Raw genomic sequence first — 18,692 nt, forward strand, 5'->3', positions numbered from 1 at the left:
ATGACGTCACAACCCGGAAGTTCTGTAAAATTCTTTATTTGGCCCCAAATCTCAGCCTGGGCGGGGGCAGACCCCCGATTTTTAATTAAAAAAAGACAAAAAATACAAATTTAAGGCACCGAAAAAGCCCCAAAATGGCCCCAAAAAATGAACTGGGCTGGGATTTGAGGAAAATTCCGGGATTTTGGGGAAAGTTCTGGAATTTCGGGGAAAATTCCGGGATTTTGGGGGGTCCCGGTCACACCACGAGGCTCTCGCGGCTCAAGGCGTCGTTCTGGGGGGGGAGAGGGGAAAAAATGACCCAAAATATCCCCAAATTAACCCAAAATTAACCCAAATTAACCCGAAATTGTAAAAAATCATCGTTGATTCAAATGAACCCAAAATAGCCCAAATTCCTCCCCCAAAATACCCAAAAATGAACCTGAAATGTCCAAATTTATCCCACAGTACCCGAAATGAACCCCAAAAAACCCAAAAAATCCCAAATTAACCCCAAACCTCCCCCCAAAATACCCAAAATTACCGGAAATGATCCCAAATTCAGCTCAAATTCCCCCAAATTCAACCCAGAACCCCCCAAAATCCCCAAAATTTTCCCCAAATTTCCCCCAAAAATCCTCAAATTCCCCAAATCCCCCCCAAAATCCAACCCAAAATTTCCAAAATTCCCTCAAAATTGCCCAAATTCCCCCAAACCTCCCCCCCCCCAAAATCCCACCCAGGATCCCTAAAATTCCTCAAATTTTCCCCTAAATTTCCCCAAATTTTCCCCCAAAATTTCCCCCCAACTTCCTTAAATTTCCCTCCACATTTCCCCCCAAAATTCCTCCAAATTTGCCCAAATTTTCCCCAAAATTTTCCCCCAAATTCCTTAAATTTCCCCCAAATTTCCCCCAAAATTTCCCCCAATTTTCCCAAAATTTCCCTCAAATTTTCCCCAAAAATTCCCCCCAAATTCCTCAAAATTTCCCTCAAATTTCCCCCAAAATTCATCAAAAATTCCCCAAAATTTCCCCAAATTCCCCCAACCCCCCCCCCCAAAAAAAATCCCACCCAGGTCCCCCAAAATTCTTCAAATTTTCCCCAAATTTCCCACAAAATTTCCCCCAAATTTCCCTCAAATTCCCCCAGAATTTCCCCCAACACCCCCCCCACCAAAATTTCTCAATTTTCCCCCAAATTTCCTCAGATTTTCCCCAACATTTCCCCCAAATTCCCCCCAAATTTCCCTCAAAAATTTCCCTCAAATTTCCCCCAAATTCCTCCAAATTTCCCAAATTTCCCCGAAATTTTCCCCCGAAATTTCCCCCCAAATTTTCCCCCAAATTCCCCCCAGATTTCCCCCCAAAATTTCCCAAATTTCCCTCAAATTTTCCCCCAAATTTCCCCTTAAATTTCCCCCCAAATTTCCCCCCCGCAAATTTCCCCCAAAATTCATCAAAAATTCCCAAAATTTCCCCAAATTCCCCCAACCCCCCCCCCCCCCCCCCGCCCAAAAATCCCACCCAGGTCCCCCAAAATTCCTCAAATTTCCCCCAAATTTCCCTCAAAATTTCCCCCAAATTTCCCCGAAAAAATTCCTTAAATTTCCCCCAAATTCCCCCCAACACCCCCCACCAAAATTTCTCAAATTTCCCCCACATTTCCCCCCCAAATTTCCTCAGATTTCCCCCAACATTTCCCCCAAATTTCCCTCAAAATTTTCCCTCAAATTTCCCCCAAATTCCCCCCAAAATTCCTCTAAATTTGCCCAAATTTTCCCCAACCCCTCCCCCCCAAAAATCCCACCGAGGTCCCCCCAAATTCCCCCCAAAATTTCCCCAAAATTCCTCCAAATTTGCCCAAATTTTCCCGAAATTTTCCCCAAAATTTCCTCAATCCCCCCAGCCCAAAAATCCCACCCAGGTCCCCCAAAATTTCCCTCAAATTTCCCCCAACATTTCCCCCAAATTTCCCCCAATTTCCGCGAATTTCCCCCAAATTTCCCCAACCCCCCCCCGCCCAAAAATCCCACCCAGATCCCCCAAAATTCCTCAAATTTCCCCCAAATTTCCCTCAAAATTTCCCCCAGAATTTCCCCCAAATTTCCCTCAAAATTTCCCCCAAAATTCCTCAAATTTCCCCCGAAATTTCCCCCAAAATTTCCCCCAAATTTCCCCGAAAAAATTCCTTAAATTTCCCCCAAATTCCCCCAACACCCCCCAACCAAAATTTCTCAAATTTCCCCCACATTTCCCCCCAAATTTCCTCAGATTTCCCCCAACATTTCCCCCAAATTTCCCTCAAAATTTTCCCTCAAATTTCCCCCAAATTCCCCCCAAAATTCCTCTAAATTTGCCCAAATTTTCCCCAAAATTTCCCCAACCCCTCCCCCCCAAAAATCCCACCCAGGTCCCCCAAAATTCCTCAAATTTCCCCCAAATTCCCCCCAAAATTTCCTCCAAAATTCCTCCAAATTGGCCCAAATTTTTCCCAAATTCCCCCCAAATTTTCCCCAAAATTTCCCCGAATTTCCCCCAAAATTCCCCCCCCCTCCCCCCCGAATTTCCCCTCCCCCACCTTCCGCAGCCTCCGGGGGGCTCCGGGCGGGTTCCGGGGGGGTGGGGGAGGGGTCAGGGACCCCCCTCGGGGCCGCCCCTCCCCCCCTCCCGCCCCTCCCCCCCCCCTCCAGGGCCGCCCCTCCCCCAAAATCTCGGCCGAGCGCGAGCGGGGAGGGGGGGGAGGGGTCCAGGAGGGCTCGTGCAGGGAGGTGACGTCACTGGGGGCGGGGTCTAAAGAGAAGGGAGTGGGAGGGGTCAGTGTGGGGGGGAGGGGCCGGGTCGACCCAAACCCCCGCCCCCTCCCCCTTAAAAAAATTCAACTCAGGAGCTCCAAAATCGCCCAAAATTGCCCCAAAATTCCACCCAAGACGCCCCCCCCAAACTCCCCAAAATTATCCCAGGAACCCCAAAATCCCCCCAAAAAATCCCTCCAGGACCCACCCCAAAATCACCCCCAGGACCCCCCCAAAATCCCCCAAATTCCACCCAAAACTACCCCCAGGACCCCCCAAAATTCCACCCAAAATTACCCCCAGGATCCCCCCAAAATTTTCCCAAAATCCCCCCAAAATCCCCCCAAAAAATCTCCCTAAAAATCCCTCCAAGACCCCCCAAAATTCCCCTCAAATCCCCCCCCCAGAATTTCCCCAAAATGCCCCAAAACCCCCTCAAAATTCCCCCCAAAATTCCCCCTCAGGACCCCCCAAAATGCCCCCAAAAATCCCCCCAAATCCCCCAAAAATCTCCCAAAAAATCCCCCAAAACCCCCCCAAAATTCCCCCAAAAATTCTCCCCAAAATTCCCTCCAAAAATCACCAAAATCCACCTCAGGAGCCCCCAAAAATCTCCCCAAAATCCCCCAAAATCGACCCAGGACCCCAAAAATTTCCCCAAATGCCCCCAAAATCCCTCCCAGGACCCCCCAAACCCTCCCAAAATCCCCCCCAAAATCAGCCCAGGACCCCAAAAACTTCTCAAAAATCCCCCTAAATCCCCCCAAAAATCCCCCTAAATCCCACCCGGGACCCCCAAAAATCCCCAAATTATCCAGGGGACCCCTAAAATCCCCCTCAGGACCCCCCAAAACCCCCCCAAAAATGCCCCAAAAATCCCCCTCAGGACCCCCCAAAATCCTCCCCCCAGATCCCAAAAATCCCCCTCAGGACCCCCCAAAAATCCCCTCAAAATCCCCCAAAATTAACCCAGGACCCCCAAAATTTTCCCAAAATCCCCCTAAAATCCCCCAAATTATCCAGGGGATCCCCCAAAATCCCCCCCCAAAATCCCCAAAATCCCCCCCAAAATGCCCCCAAAAATCCCCAAATTGCCCCCCAAAACCCCCAAAATCCCCCAAAATTAACCCAGGACCCCCAAAAAAATCCCCCAAATTATCCAGGGGACCCCAAAATCCCCCTCAGGACCCCCAAAAACCCCCCCAAAAATCCCCCCCAAAATTCCCAAATTGCTCCCCAAAACCCCCAAAATCTCCCCCCAACCCCCCCTAAAAATCCCCCAAAATTCCCCAAAAATTCCCAAAAATCCCCAAAATCCCCTCCCCCCCCTCACCTGGTGACCACGCCCTGGCCCCGCCCCCTCCCCAGGGCTGCTGCAGCTGCTGCTCCAGGAACCGCAGGGCCAAGGGCGGGGGAACTGCGGGACCAGAATAAACCAGTATAAACCAGTATGGACCAGTATGGACCAGTATGGACCAGAATAAACCAGTATGGACCAGTATGGACCAGTATGGACCGGTATGGACCAGTATGGACCGGTATGGACCAGTATAAACCAGTATGGACCAGTATGGACCGGTATAAACCAGTATGGACCGGTATGGACCAGTATAAACCAGTATGGACCAATGTAAACCAGTATGGACCAGGACGGACCAGTATGGACCAGTATGGACCAGTATAAAGCAGTATAAACCAGTATGGACCAATGTAAACCAGTATGGACCAGGACGGACCAGTATGGACCAGTATGGACCAGTATAGACCAGTATGGACCAGTATGGACCGGTATGGACCAGTACGGACCAGTGTAAACCAGTATGGACCACTATAAACCCATATAAATCAATAAAAACCAGTATAAACCAGTACAAACTGGTACAGACCAGTACAGACTGGTATAAACCAGTATGGGCCAGTATAAACCAGTATAAACCAGTATAAACCAGTATGGGTTGTTATAAACCAGTAGAAAACAGTAAATACCAGTATGGACCAGTATAAACCAGTACACACCCGTATAAATAACTAAAAACCAGTTTAAACCAGTATGGGCCAGTACGGACCAGTATAAACCCATATAAATCAATAAAAACCAGTATAAACCAGTATGGACCGGTATGGACCAGTATGGACCAGTATAGACCAGTATGGACCAGTATGGACCAGTATAGACCAGTATGGGCCAGTATAGACCAGTATGGGCCAGTATAGACCAGTATGGAGCAGTATGGACCAGTATAGACCAGTATGGACCAGTACGGACCAGTATGGACCCATATAAATCAATAAAAACCAGTATGGACCAGTATGGACCAGTATAGACCAGTATGGACCAGTACGGACCAGTATAAACCAGTATGGACCATCCAAACGAGTCCAAACGAATCCAAACCAGTATAAACCACTCCCCCCTCCCCTGAGGCCATGATTGATTGACAGCTGTCAATCACCCGTCTCACCTGTGCTGCTCTCGCCCATTCCCCCCCATTCAGGCCATGATTGAGTGACAGCTGTCAATCACCCCCGTCTCACCTGTGCTGCTCTCACCCACTCCCCCCCCCGGCTATGATTGATTGACAGCTGTCAATCATCCGTCTCACCTGTGCTGCTCTCCCCCATTCAGGCCATGATTGATTGACAGCTGTCAATCACCCCCGTCTCACCTGTGCTGCTCTCGCCCACTCCCCCCATTCAGGCCATGATTGATTGACAGCTGTCAATCACCCGTCTCACCTGTGCTGCTCTCGCCCACTCCCCCCATTCAGGCCATGATTGATTGACAGCTGTCAATCACCCGTCTCACCTGTGCTGCTGTCGCTGTCCCTCAGCAGCGGCACCTGAGAGCTCTGGGAGCTACCTGGGGATGGGGGGGGAGGGGCCAGGTGAGACCCGACCCGGGGTCACCTGAGGTCACCCGGGGTCACCTGAGGTCACCTGAGGTCACGCGGGGTCACGGAGCCCCTCCCCCACTCACCGAGGAGCTGCAGGGGCAGCGCTGGGGTGGGGGCGGGGCCGAAGGCTCCGCCCGCTGTGGCTGCTTTGCCGGCCAGGTAAACTGGGGGGGGAGGGGAGAGGGTGAGGGCACAACGGGGGCACAGCCCAGGGGGGCACAGGCACAGCCCAGGTGTGCCCAGGTGTGCCCAGGTACAGCCCAGGTGTGCCCAGGTGTGCCCAGAACAGGGGCACAGGTACAGCCCAGGGGGGCACAGGTGTGCACAGGTGTGCCCAGGTACAGCCCAGGTGTGCCCAGGTACAGCCCAGGTGTGCCCAGGTACCCACCCAGGTGTGCCCAGGTGTGCCCAGAACGGGGGCACAGGTACAGCCCAGGTGTGCCAGGTGTGCCCAGGTACAGCCCAGGTGTGCCCAGAACGGGGGCACAGGCACAGCCCAGGGGTGCCCAGATCCCAGCCAGGTGTGCCTGGGGGTGCCCAGGTGTGCCCGGGTGTGCCCAGGTACCCCCCAGGTACCACCCAGGTGTGCCCAGAACCCACCCAGGTGTGCCCAGGGGTGCCCAGGTGTGCCCAGAACAGAGTCCCCCGTACCACCCAGGTGTGCCCAGAACAGGGGCACAGGTACCCCCCAGGTGTGCCCAGAACAGGGGCACAGGTACCACCCAGGTGTGCCCAGGTGTGCCCAGGTACCCCCCAGGTGTGCCCAGAACCCCCCCAGGTGTGACCAGGTGTGCCCAGAACCCCCCCCAGGTGTGCCCAGGTGCTCCCAGGTGCCTGCAGGTCCCCCCAGGTGTATCCCAGGTGCCCCCAGGCGTATCCCAGGTGCCCCCAGATGTGTTTTGATGCCTCCAGGTGTATCCCAGGTGCCCTCCCAGGTGTGTCCAGGTGTGTTTTGGTGCCCCCAGGTGCCCCCAGGGTGCCCCCCCAGGTGTATTTTGGTGCCCTCAGGTGTGCCCAGGTGTATCCCAGGTGCCCCCCCAGGTGTGCCCAGAACCCCTCCCAGGTGCATTTTGGTGCCCCCAGGTGTATCCCAGGTGCCCCCAGGTGTCCCCAGGTGTATCCCAGGTGTATCCCAGGTGCCCTCAGGTGCCCTCCCAGGTGTGTTTTGATGCCCCCCCAGGTGTCCCCAGGTGTATTTTGGTCCCCCCCAGGTCTATCCCAGGTGCCCCCAGGTGCCCCCAGGTGTATCCCAGGTGTATCCCAGATGCCCCCAGGTGCCCCCAGGTGTGTTTTGTTCCCCCCCAGGTGTATCTCAGGTGTATCCCAGGTGTGCCCAGGTGTATTTTGGTGCCCCCAGGTGTATCCCAGGTGCCCCCAGGTGTGCCCAGGTGTGTTTTGGTCCCCCCCAGGTGCCCCCAGGTGTATTTTGGTGCCCCCAGGTGACTCACGGGCCTCGGGGCAGCAGCAGGTGCGGGGGCAGCAGGGGCAGCGCAGGTAACAGCAGCAGGTGTGGGGGCAGCACTGGCACCAGCACAGCCCCGCCCCCAGCGCCACCAGCCCCGCCCCCAGCGCCACCAGCACCACGAACAGCCAGTCTGCAACGGGGACATTTGCATAAATTAGCATAAACCTGCGGAAATTATCATGAACGGTCATAGAACAGCCCAAAATGCCCCAAAATGCCCCAAAATCATCCCAAAGTTACCCCAGCCCTGCCCCACAAACTGCCGGTCTGGAAGGGGAAATTAGCGTAATTAGCATAAATTAGCATGAATTAGCATGAATTAGCATGAAGTAGCATGAGTCGTCACAGAATGTCCCAAAATGCCCCGAAGTTGTCCCAAAATGTCCCAAATTAATCCCAAAGTTGTCCCAGCCCCGCCCCCAGCGCCACCAACAGCCAGTCTGGAACAGGGAGATTTGCATACATTAGCATAAATTAGCATAGATCGGCGTGGAACAGTCAGGGAACGTCCCAAAATGTCCCAAAGTTATCCCAGCCCCGCCCCCCAGTGCCACCAACAGCCAGTCTGGAATGGGAAAATTTGCATAAATTAGCATACATTAGCAAAAATTAGCATAGATTGTCATAAAACTTCCCAAAATGTCCCAGAGTTGTCCCAAAATGTCCCAAATTTATCCCAAAATGTCCCAAATTCATCCCAGCCCCGCCCCCAGCGCCACCGGCAGCCAATCTGGAAAGGGGTCAAATGTCCCAAATTAGCATAAATTAGCATATATTTGCATGAGTTATCCCCTAAATTACCCCTAATGTATCCCAAAATATCCCATATTTAACCCTAAATTAGCATAAATTAGCATAAATTGTCCCCCATAGTCCCATCCCTGCCCCCTGCGCCAGTCCGTAAAGGGTTAAAAGGTCGAAATTAGCATAAATTAGCATAAGTTATCCCAAGGTTGTCCCAGCTCCGCCCCCAACACCACCAACAGCCAGTCTGGGAAAGGTTAAAATGCCTGGGTTTAGCATAAATTAGCATATATTAGCATAAGTCACTCCCTGAAATTACCCCTAAAATATCCCAAAAAAATTATCCCAAAAAATATCCCCAAAAGTGACCCCAAAATATCCCAAATTCACCCCAAAAATGTCCAAAATGATCCCCAAAAAATCCCAAATTCATCCCTAAAATTTATCCCAAATTTATCCCAAATTCACCCCAAAATATCCCAAATTCACCCCAAAATATCCCAAAACCACCTGGCCCAAAATGGCTCCCAGGTGCCCCAGGTGCCCCCAGGTGTGCCCAGGTGTATTTTGGGTGCCCCCAGGTGTCCCCAGGTGTCCCCAGGTGTATTTTGGGTGCCCCCAGGTGCCCCCAGGTGTATTTTGGGTGTCCCCAGGTGTATCCCAGGTGTCCCCAGGTGTATTTTGGGTGTCCCCAGGTGTGCCCAGATGTGCCCAGGTGCCCCCAGGTTTGCCCAGGTGTGGGTTTGGGTGTGTCTCAGGTGCCCCCAGGTGTATCTCGGGTGTATTTTGGGTGCCCCCAGGTGTCCCCAGGTACCCCCAGGTGTCCCCAGGTGTGGGTTTGGGTGTCCCCAGGTGTATTTTGGGTGCCCCCAGGTGTCCCCAGGTGTCCCCAGGTGTGCCCAGGTGTCCCCAGGTGCATTTTGGGTGTCCCAGGTGTCCCCAGGTGTCCCCAGGTGTGGGTTTGGGTGTCCCCAGGTGTATTTTGGGTGTCCCCAGGTGTGGGTTTGGGTGTCCCCAGGTGCATTTTGGGTGTCCCAGGTGTGCCCCAGGTGTGCCCAGGTGCCCCAGGTGTGTCCCCAGGTGTATCCCAGGTGTATCTCAGGTATATTTTGGGTGTCCCCAGGTGTATCCCAGGTGTGCCCAGGTGTCCCCAGGTGTATTTTGGGTGTCCCCAGGTGTATTTTGGGTGCCCCAGGTGTCCCCAGGTGCCCCCAGGTGTATTTTGGGTGTCCCCAGGTGTGTCTCAGGTGTGCCCAGGTGCCCCAGGTGTCCCCAGGTGTGCCCCAGGTGTCCCCAGGTGCATTTTGGGTGTCCCCAGGTGTGTCTCAGGTGTCCCCAGGTGCATTTTGGGTGCCCCAGGTGTGCCCCAGGTGTATCTCAGGTGTCCCCAGGTGTGCCCCAGGTGTCCCCAGGTGTGCCCAGGTGCATTTTGGGTGTCCCCAGGTGCCCCAGGTGTGCCCGTACCTGGCAGGGTCCCCTCGGGCAGCAGCCGGGAGCCCTCGGGAAGAGACCCTGGGGGGACACGGGGGGAGGGGCCCAGTGCCAACCAGTGACCCCCGAACCCCAAACCAGTATAAACCAGTGACCCCAAACCAGTATAAACCAGTGACCCCCGAATCCAATCCCAGTATAAACCAGTGACCACATAACCCCAAACCAGTACAAACCAGTGACCCCAAACCAGTATAAACCAGTGACCCCAAACCAGTATAAACCAGTAACCACATAACCCCATCCCAGTGCCAACCAGTGACCCCCGAACCCCAAACCAGTATAAACCAGTAACCACATAACCCCATCCCAGTACAAACCAGTGACCCCAAACCAGTATAAACCAGTGACCCCAAACCAGTATAAACCAGTGACCCCTGAATCCCATCCCAGTATAAACCAGTGACCCCAAACCCAATCCCAGTATAAACCAGTGACCCCAAACCAGTATAAACCAGTAACCACATAACCCAAACCAGTATAAACCAGTGACCCCCGAATCCAATCCCAGTATAAACCAGTGACCCCGAACCCCAAACCAGTTCAAACCAGTGACCCCAAACCCCATCCCAGTATAAACCAGTGACCCCAAACCCAAACCAGTTCAAACCAGTGACCCCAAACCCCAAACCAGTTCAAACCAGTGACCCCTGAATCCAATCCCAGTACAAACCAGTGACCCCTACACCCCTTCCCAGTATAAACCAGTCCCTCCCAGTTCCCCCCCCAATCCCCTCCCAGTCCATCCCAGTACAAACCAGTAACCCCAAGCCCCCTCCCAGTATAACCCAGTCCCTCCCAATGCCCTCCCAGTCCCCCCAGTCCATTCCCAGTCCCTCCCAGTTTGGTCCCACTTTAACCCAGTCTCACCCAGTTCCCTCCCAGTCCATCCCAGTATAATCCAGTCCATTCCCAGTCCCTCCCAGTCCCTCCCACTCTGGTCCCAGTTTAACCCAGTCTCACCCAGTACAAACCAGTCCCTCCCAGTCCCTCCCAGTTCACTCCCAGTCCCTCCCAGTATAACTCAGTCCCTCCCAGTCCCTCCAAGTTTGGTCCCAGTTTGGTCCCAGTTTAACCCAGTCTCACCCAGTTCCCTCCCAGTCCCTCCCAGTCTGGTCCCAGTTCCATCCCAGGATAATCCAGTCCATTCCCAGTCCTTCCCAGTTTGATCCCAGTTTAACCCAGTCCCTCCCAGTCCCTCCCAGTTTGATCCCAGTCTCTCCCAGTTTAACCCAGTCCCCTCCCAGTCCCTCCAAGTTTAACCCAGTCTCTTCCAGTTTGATCCCAGTCCGTCCCAGTCTGGTCCCAGTTTAGCCCAGTCAATCCCAGTCCATCCCAGTCAATCCCAGTCCATTCCCAGTCCATTCCCAGTCCCTCCCAGTCCGTCCCAGTTTGATCCCAGTCCCTCCCAGTTTGATCCCAGTCCCTCCCAGTCCCCTCCCAGACTGGTCCCAGTCCCTCCCAGTTTGATCCCAGTCCGTCCCAGTCCATCCCAGTCTGGTCCCAGTCTATCCCAGTTTGATCCCAGTCCCTCCCAGTCCCTCCCAGTCCCTCCCAGTTTGTCCCAGTTTGTCCCAGTTTGATCCCAGTCTCACCCAGCACCACCAGTTCGGCCACGGCCTCGTTGTTGCCCTGCAGGTCGCTGGTCGAGGTCACCGTGCACAGGTAGAGGCCGCTGTCACCCCAGGCTGCGGGGCCCAGGCTGAGCTCGGCCGCTGCACAGGTGAGAGACAGGTGAGACATGGACAGGTGAGAGAGACAGGGGACACATGGACAGGTGAGAGACACAGGGGAGACATGGACAGGTGAGAGAGACAAAGGGAGACATGGACAGGTGAGACACAGGGGAGAGATGGACAGGGGAGAGACAGGGGAGAGACAGGTGAGACATGGGCAGGTGAGAGAGACAAAGGGAGACATGGACAGGTGAGACATGGACAGGTGAGACATGGACAGGTGAGAGACAGGGGAGAGATACAGGTGAGGGACAGGTGAGAGGTGAGAGATACAGGTGAGACATGGACAGGTGAGAGACACAGGGGAGACATGGACAGGTGAGACACGGACAGGTGAGATATGGACAGGTGAGAGACAGGGGAGGCATGGACAGGGGAGAGGTGAGAGATACAGGTGAGAGACAGGTGAGAGATGGGTGAGACACAGGTGAGAGGTGAGAGACAGGGGAGACATGGACAGGTGAGAGATACAGGTGAGATACAGGTGAGAGAGGGGAGAGATGGGTGAGAGATACAGGTGAGAGACAGGAGAGACATGGACAGGTGAGACATGGACAGGTGAGACATGGACAGGTGAGAGACACAGGGGAGACATGGACAGGTGAGAGGGAGGGGAGAGACAGGTGAGAGACACAGGGGAGAGATACAGGAGAGAGACAGGGGAGAGATACAGGGGACAGACAGGAGAGACACAGGTGAGAGATGGGTGAGAGACACAGGTGAGAGACAGGTGAGAGATACAGGTGAGACATGGACAGGCGAGACAGGGGAGAGAGGTGAGAGACAGGTGAGAGATGGGTGAGAGATACAGGTGAGAGATACAGGTGAGAGATACAGGTGAGACATGGACAGGTGAGAGATACAGGTGAGAGACGGGAGAGACAGGGGAGACACAGGTGAGAGATACAGGTGAGAGATGGGTGAGATACAGGGGACAGACAGGTGACACAGAAGTGAGAGATACAGGTGAGATACAGGGTGTGCCCAGGTGTGTGCCCAGGTGAGACACAGGTGTATCTCAGATGCCCCCAGGTGTGTGCCCAGGTGTATCTCAGGTGTATCTCAGGTGCCCCCGGGTGTGCCCAGGTGTGTGCCCCAGGTGTATCTCAGGTGCCCCCAGGTGTACCCAGGTGTATCTCAGGTGTGCCCAGCTGTACCCAGGTGTGTGCCCCCAGGTGTGCGCTCACCTCTGCGGATGGTGACGGCCCTGCCCAGGTGTGTGCCCAGGTGCCCCCAGGTGTGCCCAGGTGCCCCCAGGTGTGTTATAACTGCCCCCAGGTGTGTTATAACTGCCCCCAGGTGTATCTCAGGTGCCCCCAGGTGCCCCCAGGTGTGCCCCAGGTGTACCCAGGTGTACCCAGGTGTGCCCAGGTGTGTTATAACTGCCCCCAGGTGCCCCCAGGTGTGCCCAGGTGCCCCCAGGTGCACGCTCACCTCCGCGGATGGTGATGGCCCTGCCCAGGTGTGTGCCCAGGTGTGTTATAACTGCCCCCAGGTGTATCTCAGGTGCCCCCAGGTGTGCCCAGGTGCGCGCTCACCTCCGCGGATCGTGACGGCCCTGCCCAGGTGTGTTATAACTGCCCCCAGGTGTATCTCAGGTGCCCCCAGGTGTGCCCAGGTGTGCCCCAGGTGCCCCCAGGTGCGCGCTCACCTCCGCGGATGGTGATGGCCCTGCCCAGGTGTGTGCCCAGGTGCCCCCAGGTGTGCCCCAGGTGCCCCCAGGTGTGCCCAGGTGTGCCCAGGTGTGCGCTCACCTCCGCGGATGGTGACGGCCCTGCCCAGGTAGAAGTCTCCCAGGGTCACCTGCTCTCCCTGCTTGGTGGCCACGATGCGCACGGTGCGGGCGGAGTCGGGACACGCCCCCGCCGCCTCGCCAGGTGAGTCCCGGCCGGCGCCGCCAGGTGAGGCCGCCCAGGTGTCCGGGCAGAAGGATTTGTACTTCCAGGTGACGATGGGGGCGGGGCCGCCAGGTGAGCTCACCTGGAAGTGGCAGCGCAGCAGAACCGGCTGGAAGAGCAGAGCGACGGTGCGGGGCTCAGGTACGGACACCTGCAGGGAGCGCACCTGGACAGACACACCTGGACAGGTGAGGGGAGAGAGAACAGTCAGGGACACCTGGACAGGTGAGACAGGGCAGTGACACCTGCAGGGAGCGCACCTGCACGGACACACCTGGACAGGTGAGGGGAGAGAGAATCAGACAGGGACACCTGGACAGGTGAGACAGGGACACCTGCAGGGACACCTGGACAGGTGAGACAGGAGAGAGAACAGTCAGAGACACCTGGGACAGGTGAGACAGGGACACCTGGGACAGGTGAGACAGGGCAGTGACACCTGGACAGGTGAGAGAATCAGTCAGTGACACCTGCAGGGAGCGCACCTGGACAGACACACCTGGACAGGTGAGAGAACAGAGAATCAGACAGGGACACCTGCAGGGAGCGCACCTGCACGGACACACCTGGACAGGTGAGGGGAGAGAGAACAGTCAGGGACACCTGGGACAGGTGAGAGACAATCAGTGACACCTGCAGGGACACACCTGGACAGGTGAGAGAACAGAGAATCAGTCAGGGACACCTGGACAGGTGAGAGACAATCAGTGACACCTGCAGGGACACACCTGGACAGGTGAGAGAACAGAGAATCAGTCAGGGACACCTGGACAGGTGAGACAGGGCAGTGACACCTGGGACAGGTGAGAGAATCAGTCAGTGACACCTGCAGGGAGGACACCTGGACAGACACACCTGGACAGGTGAGACAGGAGAGAGAACAGTCAGGGACACCTGGGACAGGTGAGACAGGGCAGAGACACCTGGACAGGTGAGACAGGGCAGTGACACCTGGGACAGGTGAGACAGTGACACCTGCAGGGAGCGCACCTGGACAGACACACCTGGACAGGTGAGGGGAGAGAGAATCAGACAGGGACACCTGGACAGGTGAGACAGGGACACCTGGGACAGGTGAGACAGTGACACCTGCAGGGAGCACACCTGGACAGACACACCTGGACAGGTGAGACAGGAGAGAGAACAGACAGGGACACCTGGACAGGTGAGACAGGGACACCTGCAGGGAGCGCACCTGCACGGACACACCTGGACAGGTGAGAGGAGAGACAGGGACACCTGCAGGGAGGACACCTGGACAGACACACCTGGACAGGTGAGACAGGAGAGAGAACAGAGAATCAGACAGGGACACCTGCAGGGAGCACACCTGCACGGACACACCTGGACAGGTGAGACAGGAGAGAGAATCAGACAGGGACACCTGGACAGGTGAGACAGTGACACCTGCAGGGACAGGTGAGAGAAGGAACGGAGTCAGTCGGTGTCACCTGTACAGGTGAGACAGGGCAGTGACACCTGCAGGGACACCTGGACAGGTGAGAGGAGAGAGGATCAGGCAGTGACACCTGCAGGGAGAACACCTGGACACACCTGGACAGGTGAGAGAACAGTCAGGGACACCTGGGACCGGTGAGAGAAGGAACAGAGTCACCCAGTGTCACCTGTACAGGTGAGACAGTGACACCTGCAGGGACACCTGGGACAGGTGACAGAACAGCCAGTGTCACCTGTACAGGTGAGAGAACAGTCAGGGACACCTGTACAGGTGGGACAGGGTCAGTGTCACCTGGACAGGTGAGACAGGAGCCACTGAGTGTAACCTGTGCAGGTGAGACAGGTGTGACACCTCGACAGGTGAGACAGTGACATCTGCAGTGTCACCTGTACAGGTGAGAGGAGAGACAGTGACACCTGGACAAGTGAGACAGGTCAGGGACACCTGGGACAGGTGAGAAAAGGGACAGTGTCACCTGTCCAGGTCCATCAGTGTCACCTGCGGTGTCACCTGTGCAGGTGAGACAGGTGTGACACCTGGGACAGGTGAGAGGAGAGACAGTGACACCTGGGACAGGTGAGTCAGGTCAGTGTCACCTGTACAGGTGAGTCAGTGTCACCTGCAGGGACACCTGGGACAGGTGAGAGAAGGGACAGAGTCAGTCGGTGTCACCTGGACAGGTGAGACAGGGACACCTGCAGGGACACCTGGGACAGGTGAGAGAAGGGACAGTGTCACCTGTCCAGGTCCATCAGTGTCACCTGCAGTGTCACCTGGGACAGGTGAGAGAAGGGACAGCGTCACCTGTCCAGGTGAGTCCGTCAGTGTCACCCAGTGTCACCTGCACAGGTGAGGGAGGGGCCAGTGTCACCTGTCCAGGTCCGTCAGTGTCACCTGTCCAGTGTCACCTGTCCAGGTGAGTCAGTCAGTGTCACCTGCAGTGTCACCTGCACAGGTGGGACAGTGTCACCCAGTGTCACCTGCACAGGTGAGTCCGTCAGTGTCACCTGTCCAGGTCTGTCAGTGTCACCTGCAGGGTCACCTGTCCAGGTGAGGGAGGGGTCAGTGTCACCTGTCCAGGTCCGTCAGTGTCACCCAGTGTCACCTGTCCAGGTGGGACAGGGTCAGCGTCACCTGCGGGGTCACCTGGGGCCGGGTGTGGCTCCCTGGGGTCACCTGTGCTCACCTGGGCCCCGCCCCCAATGCCCCCCCACCCCTTAATTACCCCCCTAATTAACCCCCACCTCTTAATTACCCCACCTAATTAACTCATCCCCCTTAATTACCCCCCTAATTATCCCCACCCCTTAATTACCCCCCTTAATTAACCCCATCCCCCTTAATTACCCCCCTTAATTACCCCCCCACCTCTTAATTACCCCCACCTCTTAATTACCCCCTTAATTACCCCCCCACCCCTTAATTACCCCCCCTAATTAACCCCATCCCCCTTAATTACCCTGGATTCCATCAATTGCCCCCTTAATTAACCCCCAGCCCTTTAATTACCACAGACCCCCTTAATTACCCGGTTAATTACCCCAGACCCCGTTAATTGTCCCAGCCCCTGTTAATTACCCCAGCCCAGCTTAATTACCCCTGTTAATTGCCCCAGACCCCATTAATTACCCCCCCTAATTAACCCCCAGCCCCATCATTACCCCCGACCTTGTTAATTAACCCGGAACCCTCTTAATTAACCCGGATCCCCTTAATTACCCGGTTAATTACCCCGGAACCCCCTTAATTACCCCGGAACCCCCTTAATTATCCCAGAACCTCCTTAATTACCCCATTAATTTCCCCATTAATTACCCCAGACCCCCCTTAACTACCCCGGAACCTCCTTAATTACCCGGTTAATTACCCCGGAACCTCCTTAATTACCCTGTTAATTAACCCACACCCCCTTTAATTACCCTGGAACCTCCTTAATTACCCCGGAACCCCCTTAATTACCCGGTTAATTATCCCGGACCCCCCTTAATTACCCCGTTAATTACCCCGGACCCCCATGAATTACGTCGGAACCTCCTTAATTACCCCGGAACCCCCTTAATTACCCTGGAACCTCCTTAATTACCCCGGAACCCCCTTAATTACCCTGGAACCTCCTTAATTACCCCGGAACCCCCTTAATTACCCCCTTAATTACCCCAGAACTCCCTTAATTACCCCAGAACCTCCTTAATTTCCCCATTAATTACTCCAGACCCCCATTAATTACCCCGGAACCCCCTTAATTACCCGGTTAATTATCCCGGACCCCCCCTAATTACCCGGTTAATTACCCCAGAACCTCCTTAATTACCCTGGAACCCCCTTAATTACCCGGTTAATTATCCCGGACCCCCCTTAATTACCCCGTTAATTACCCCGGACCCCCATGAATTACGTCGGAACCTCCTTAATTACCCCGGAACCCCCTTAATTACCCCATTAATTACCCCAGACCCCATTAATTACCCCGGAACCCCCCTAATTACCCTCCCTGATTACCCCGCCCCGCTAATTGGCGTTAATTAGCGCGTTAATTGCTCGCCCCTCGCCCACCGAGCAGCGCCAGCAGCGCCCCCAGCGCCGCCGCCATCTTGGATCGCCCAGGTGTGGGCGGGGCCTCGCGGGGCGGGGCCGGCGCACCTGGGCACGCCCACTTCCGGTTGGGGCCACGCCCATCGCCTTATATGGGGGAAAGGAGGAAAAACTGGGGGAAATTGGGGAAAAATGAGGGAAAATTGGGGGAAATTGGGGGAAAACTGGGGGGAAAATTGGGGGGAAATGGGAAAAACTGGGGAGGAAAATTGGGGGGAAATGGGAAAATTGGGGAAAAATTTGGGGATAAATTGGGAAAAACTGCGGGGGGAAACTGGGAAAATTTGGGGGAAATTTGAGGAATATTTGGGGGGAAAATTGGGGGGGAAATTGGGAGGAAAGTGGGAAAATTTGGGTAAAATTTGGGGAATATTTGGGGGAAAATTGGAGAAAATTGGGGGAAATTTGGGGGGAAATTGGGGGGAAAATGGGAAAAACTGGGGGGGAAATTGGGGGAAAATTTGGGGAAAATTGGGAAAAACAGGGAAGGAAAATGGGAGGAAAGTGGGAAAATTTGGGGAAAATTTGGGGAATGTTTGGGGGGAATTGGGGAATATTTGGGTAGGAAATTGGGGGAAAATTGGGGAATATTTGGGGGAAAAATTGGGAAAAAATTTGGAAAAAATTGGGAAAAAATTGGGGAGAATGGGAAAATTTGGGGTAAAAGGGACATTGGGGAAAAATTGGGGAAATCGGGGGGAAAATTGGGATAAATTGGGGAAAATGGGGAAGAAAGGAAGGGAAAAGAGAAGAAATGGAGGGGAAAGGGGGGAAATAGAAAATAAATTGGGGGGAAAAGGGTGGAAATTGGGAAAATGAGGAAAAAATGCGGGAAAATGAGGGGAAATGGGGGAAAATTTGGAGAAATTGGGAAAAATGGGGAAAAATGGGGGAAAATTGGGAAAAATTGGGAGAAATTGGGAAAAATGGGGGAAAATTGGGAGAAATTTGGAAAAGTGGGAGAAAATTGAGGGAAAATTGAGGGACAAATGGGGGAAAATGAGGAAAAATGGGGGGAAAAGAGGAGAATGAAGGAAAAAAATGGGAAAATTGGGAAAAATTGGGGAAAATTGGGAAAAATGGGGAAAATGGGGGAAAATGAGGAAAAAATGGGGGGGAAGAGAAGAATGAAGTAAAAAAATGGAAAAATTGGGGAAAACTGGGGATATTGGGACAATTGGGGGAAATTGGGAGAAATTTGGAAAAATGGGGGAAAATGGGGAGAAAATTGAGGGAAAAATGGGGGAAAATGAGGGAAAAAATGGGGGGGAAGAGGAGAATGAAGGAAAAAATGGGAAAATTTCGGAAAAATAGGGAAAAATTGGGGATATTGGGAAAATTGGGGGAAACTGGGAGAAATTGGGAAAAGTGGGAGAAAATTGAGGGAAAAATGGGGGAAAATGAGGAAAAAATGGGGGGGGAAAGAGGAGAATGAAGGGAAAAAAATGGAAAAATTGGGAAAAATTGGGAAAAATTGGGAAAAATAGGAAAAAAGGGGAAAATGGCTGAAAAGGGAAAAAAATGAGGAAAAACGAGGGAAAAAGGAGGGGAAAATTTGATGTCATTGGGGGGGAGGGGCGGGTCCGGCCCCTCCCCCTCCCCCCCCCCCATTTAATGGCGGCCCCTCCCCCCCTCCC

General features: G+C 54.3%; 1 protein-coding gene across 3 annotated transcripts; it reads right to left on the minus strand.

The window, feature by feature from the left end:
* Positions 1 to 20: 20 nt before the first annotated feature.
* LOC139586904 (lipolysis-stimulated lipoprotein receptor-like) lies at positions 21 to 17,241 on the minus strand. Of its 3 annotated transcripts, XM_071420582.1 has the most exons (10): positions 17,017 to 17,239; positions 12,861 to 13,184; positions 10,966 to 11,085; positions 9,344 to 9,391; positions 7,119 to 7,265; positions 5,754 to 5,834; positions 5,583 to 5,636; positions 4,110 to 4,193; positions 2,563 to 2,774; positions 21 to 274 (listed from the first exon to the last, which is right to left on the minus strand). In XM_071420582.1, exons 1-10 carry the CDS (start codon positions 17,051 to 17,053, stop codon positions 239 to 241), a joined length of 1,143 nt encoding a protein of 380 aa, XP_071276683.1. In that variant the 5' UTR covers positions 17,054 to 17,239; the 3' UTR covers positions 21 to 238. The 3 variants fall into 3 exon arrangements, with proteins under 3 accessions (XP_071276683.1, XP_071276685.1, XP_071276684.1); XM_071420584.1 differs by lacking the exon at positions 2,563 to 2,774 and having other exon boundaries at positions 17,017 to 17,241; XM_071420583.1 differs by lacking the exon at positions 9,344 to 9,391.
* Positions 17,242 to 18,692: the final 1,451 nt, after the last annotated feature.

Source organism: Agelaius tricolor, unplaced genomic scaffold (genome assembly GCF_023055355.1).
Source record: "Agelaius tricolor isolate 1412-34295 unplaced genomic scaffold, bAgeTri1.0.p SCAF_151, whole genome shotgun sequence".
Classification (NCBI taxonomy): Eukaryota; Metazoa; Chordata; class Aves; order Passeriformes; family Icteridae; genus Agelaius; species Agelaius tricolor.

What these genes read in the sequence shown, in the direction of transcription:
- LOC139586904 (XM_071420582.1), bottom strand. Translation starts at nt 17,053, where the DNA reads ATGGCGGCGGCGCTGGGGGCGCTGCTGGCGCTGCTCG. An exon ending in GGCCGTCACCATCCGCGGAG is followed by an intron (nt 11,086 to 12,860) that starts GTGAGCGCACAC and finishes TCACCTGTGCAG; the next exon opens with CGGCCGAGCTCAGCCTGGGC. An exon ending in GGCCGAACTGGTGGTGCTGG is followed by an intron (nt 9,392 to 10,965) that starts GTGAGACTGGGA and finishes GTGTCCCCCCAG; the next exon opens with GGTCTCTTCCCGAGGGCTCC.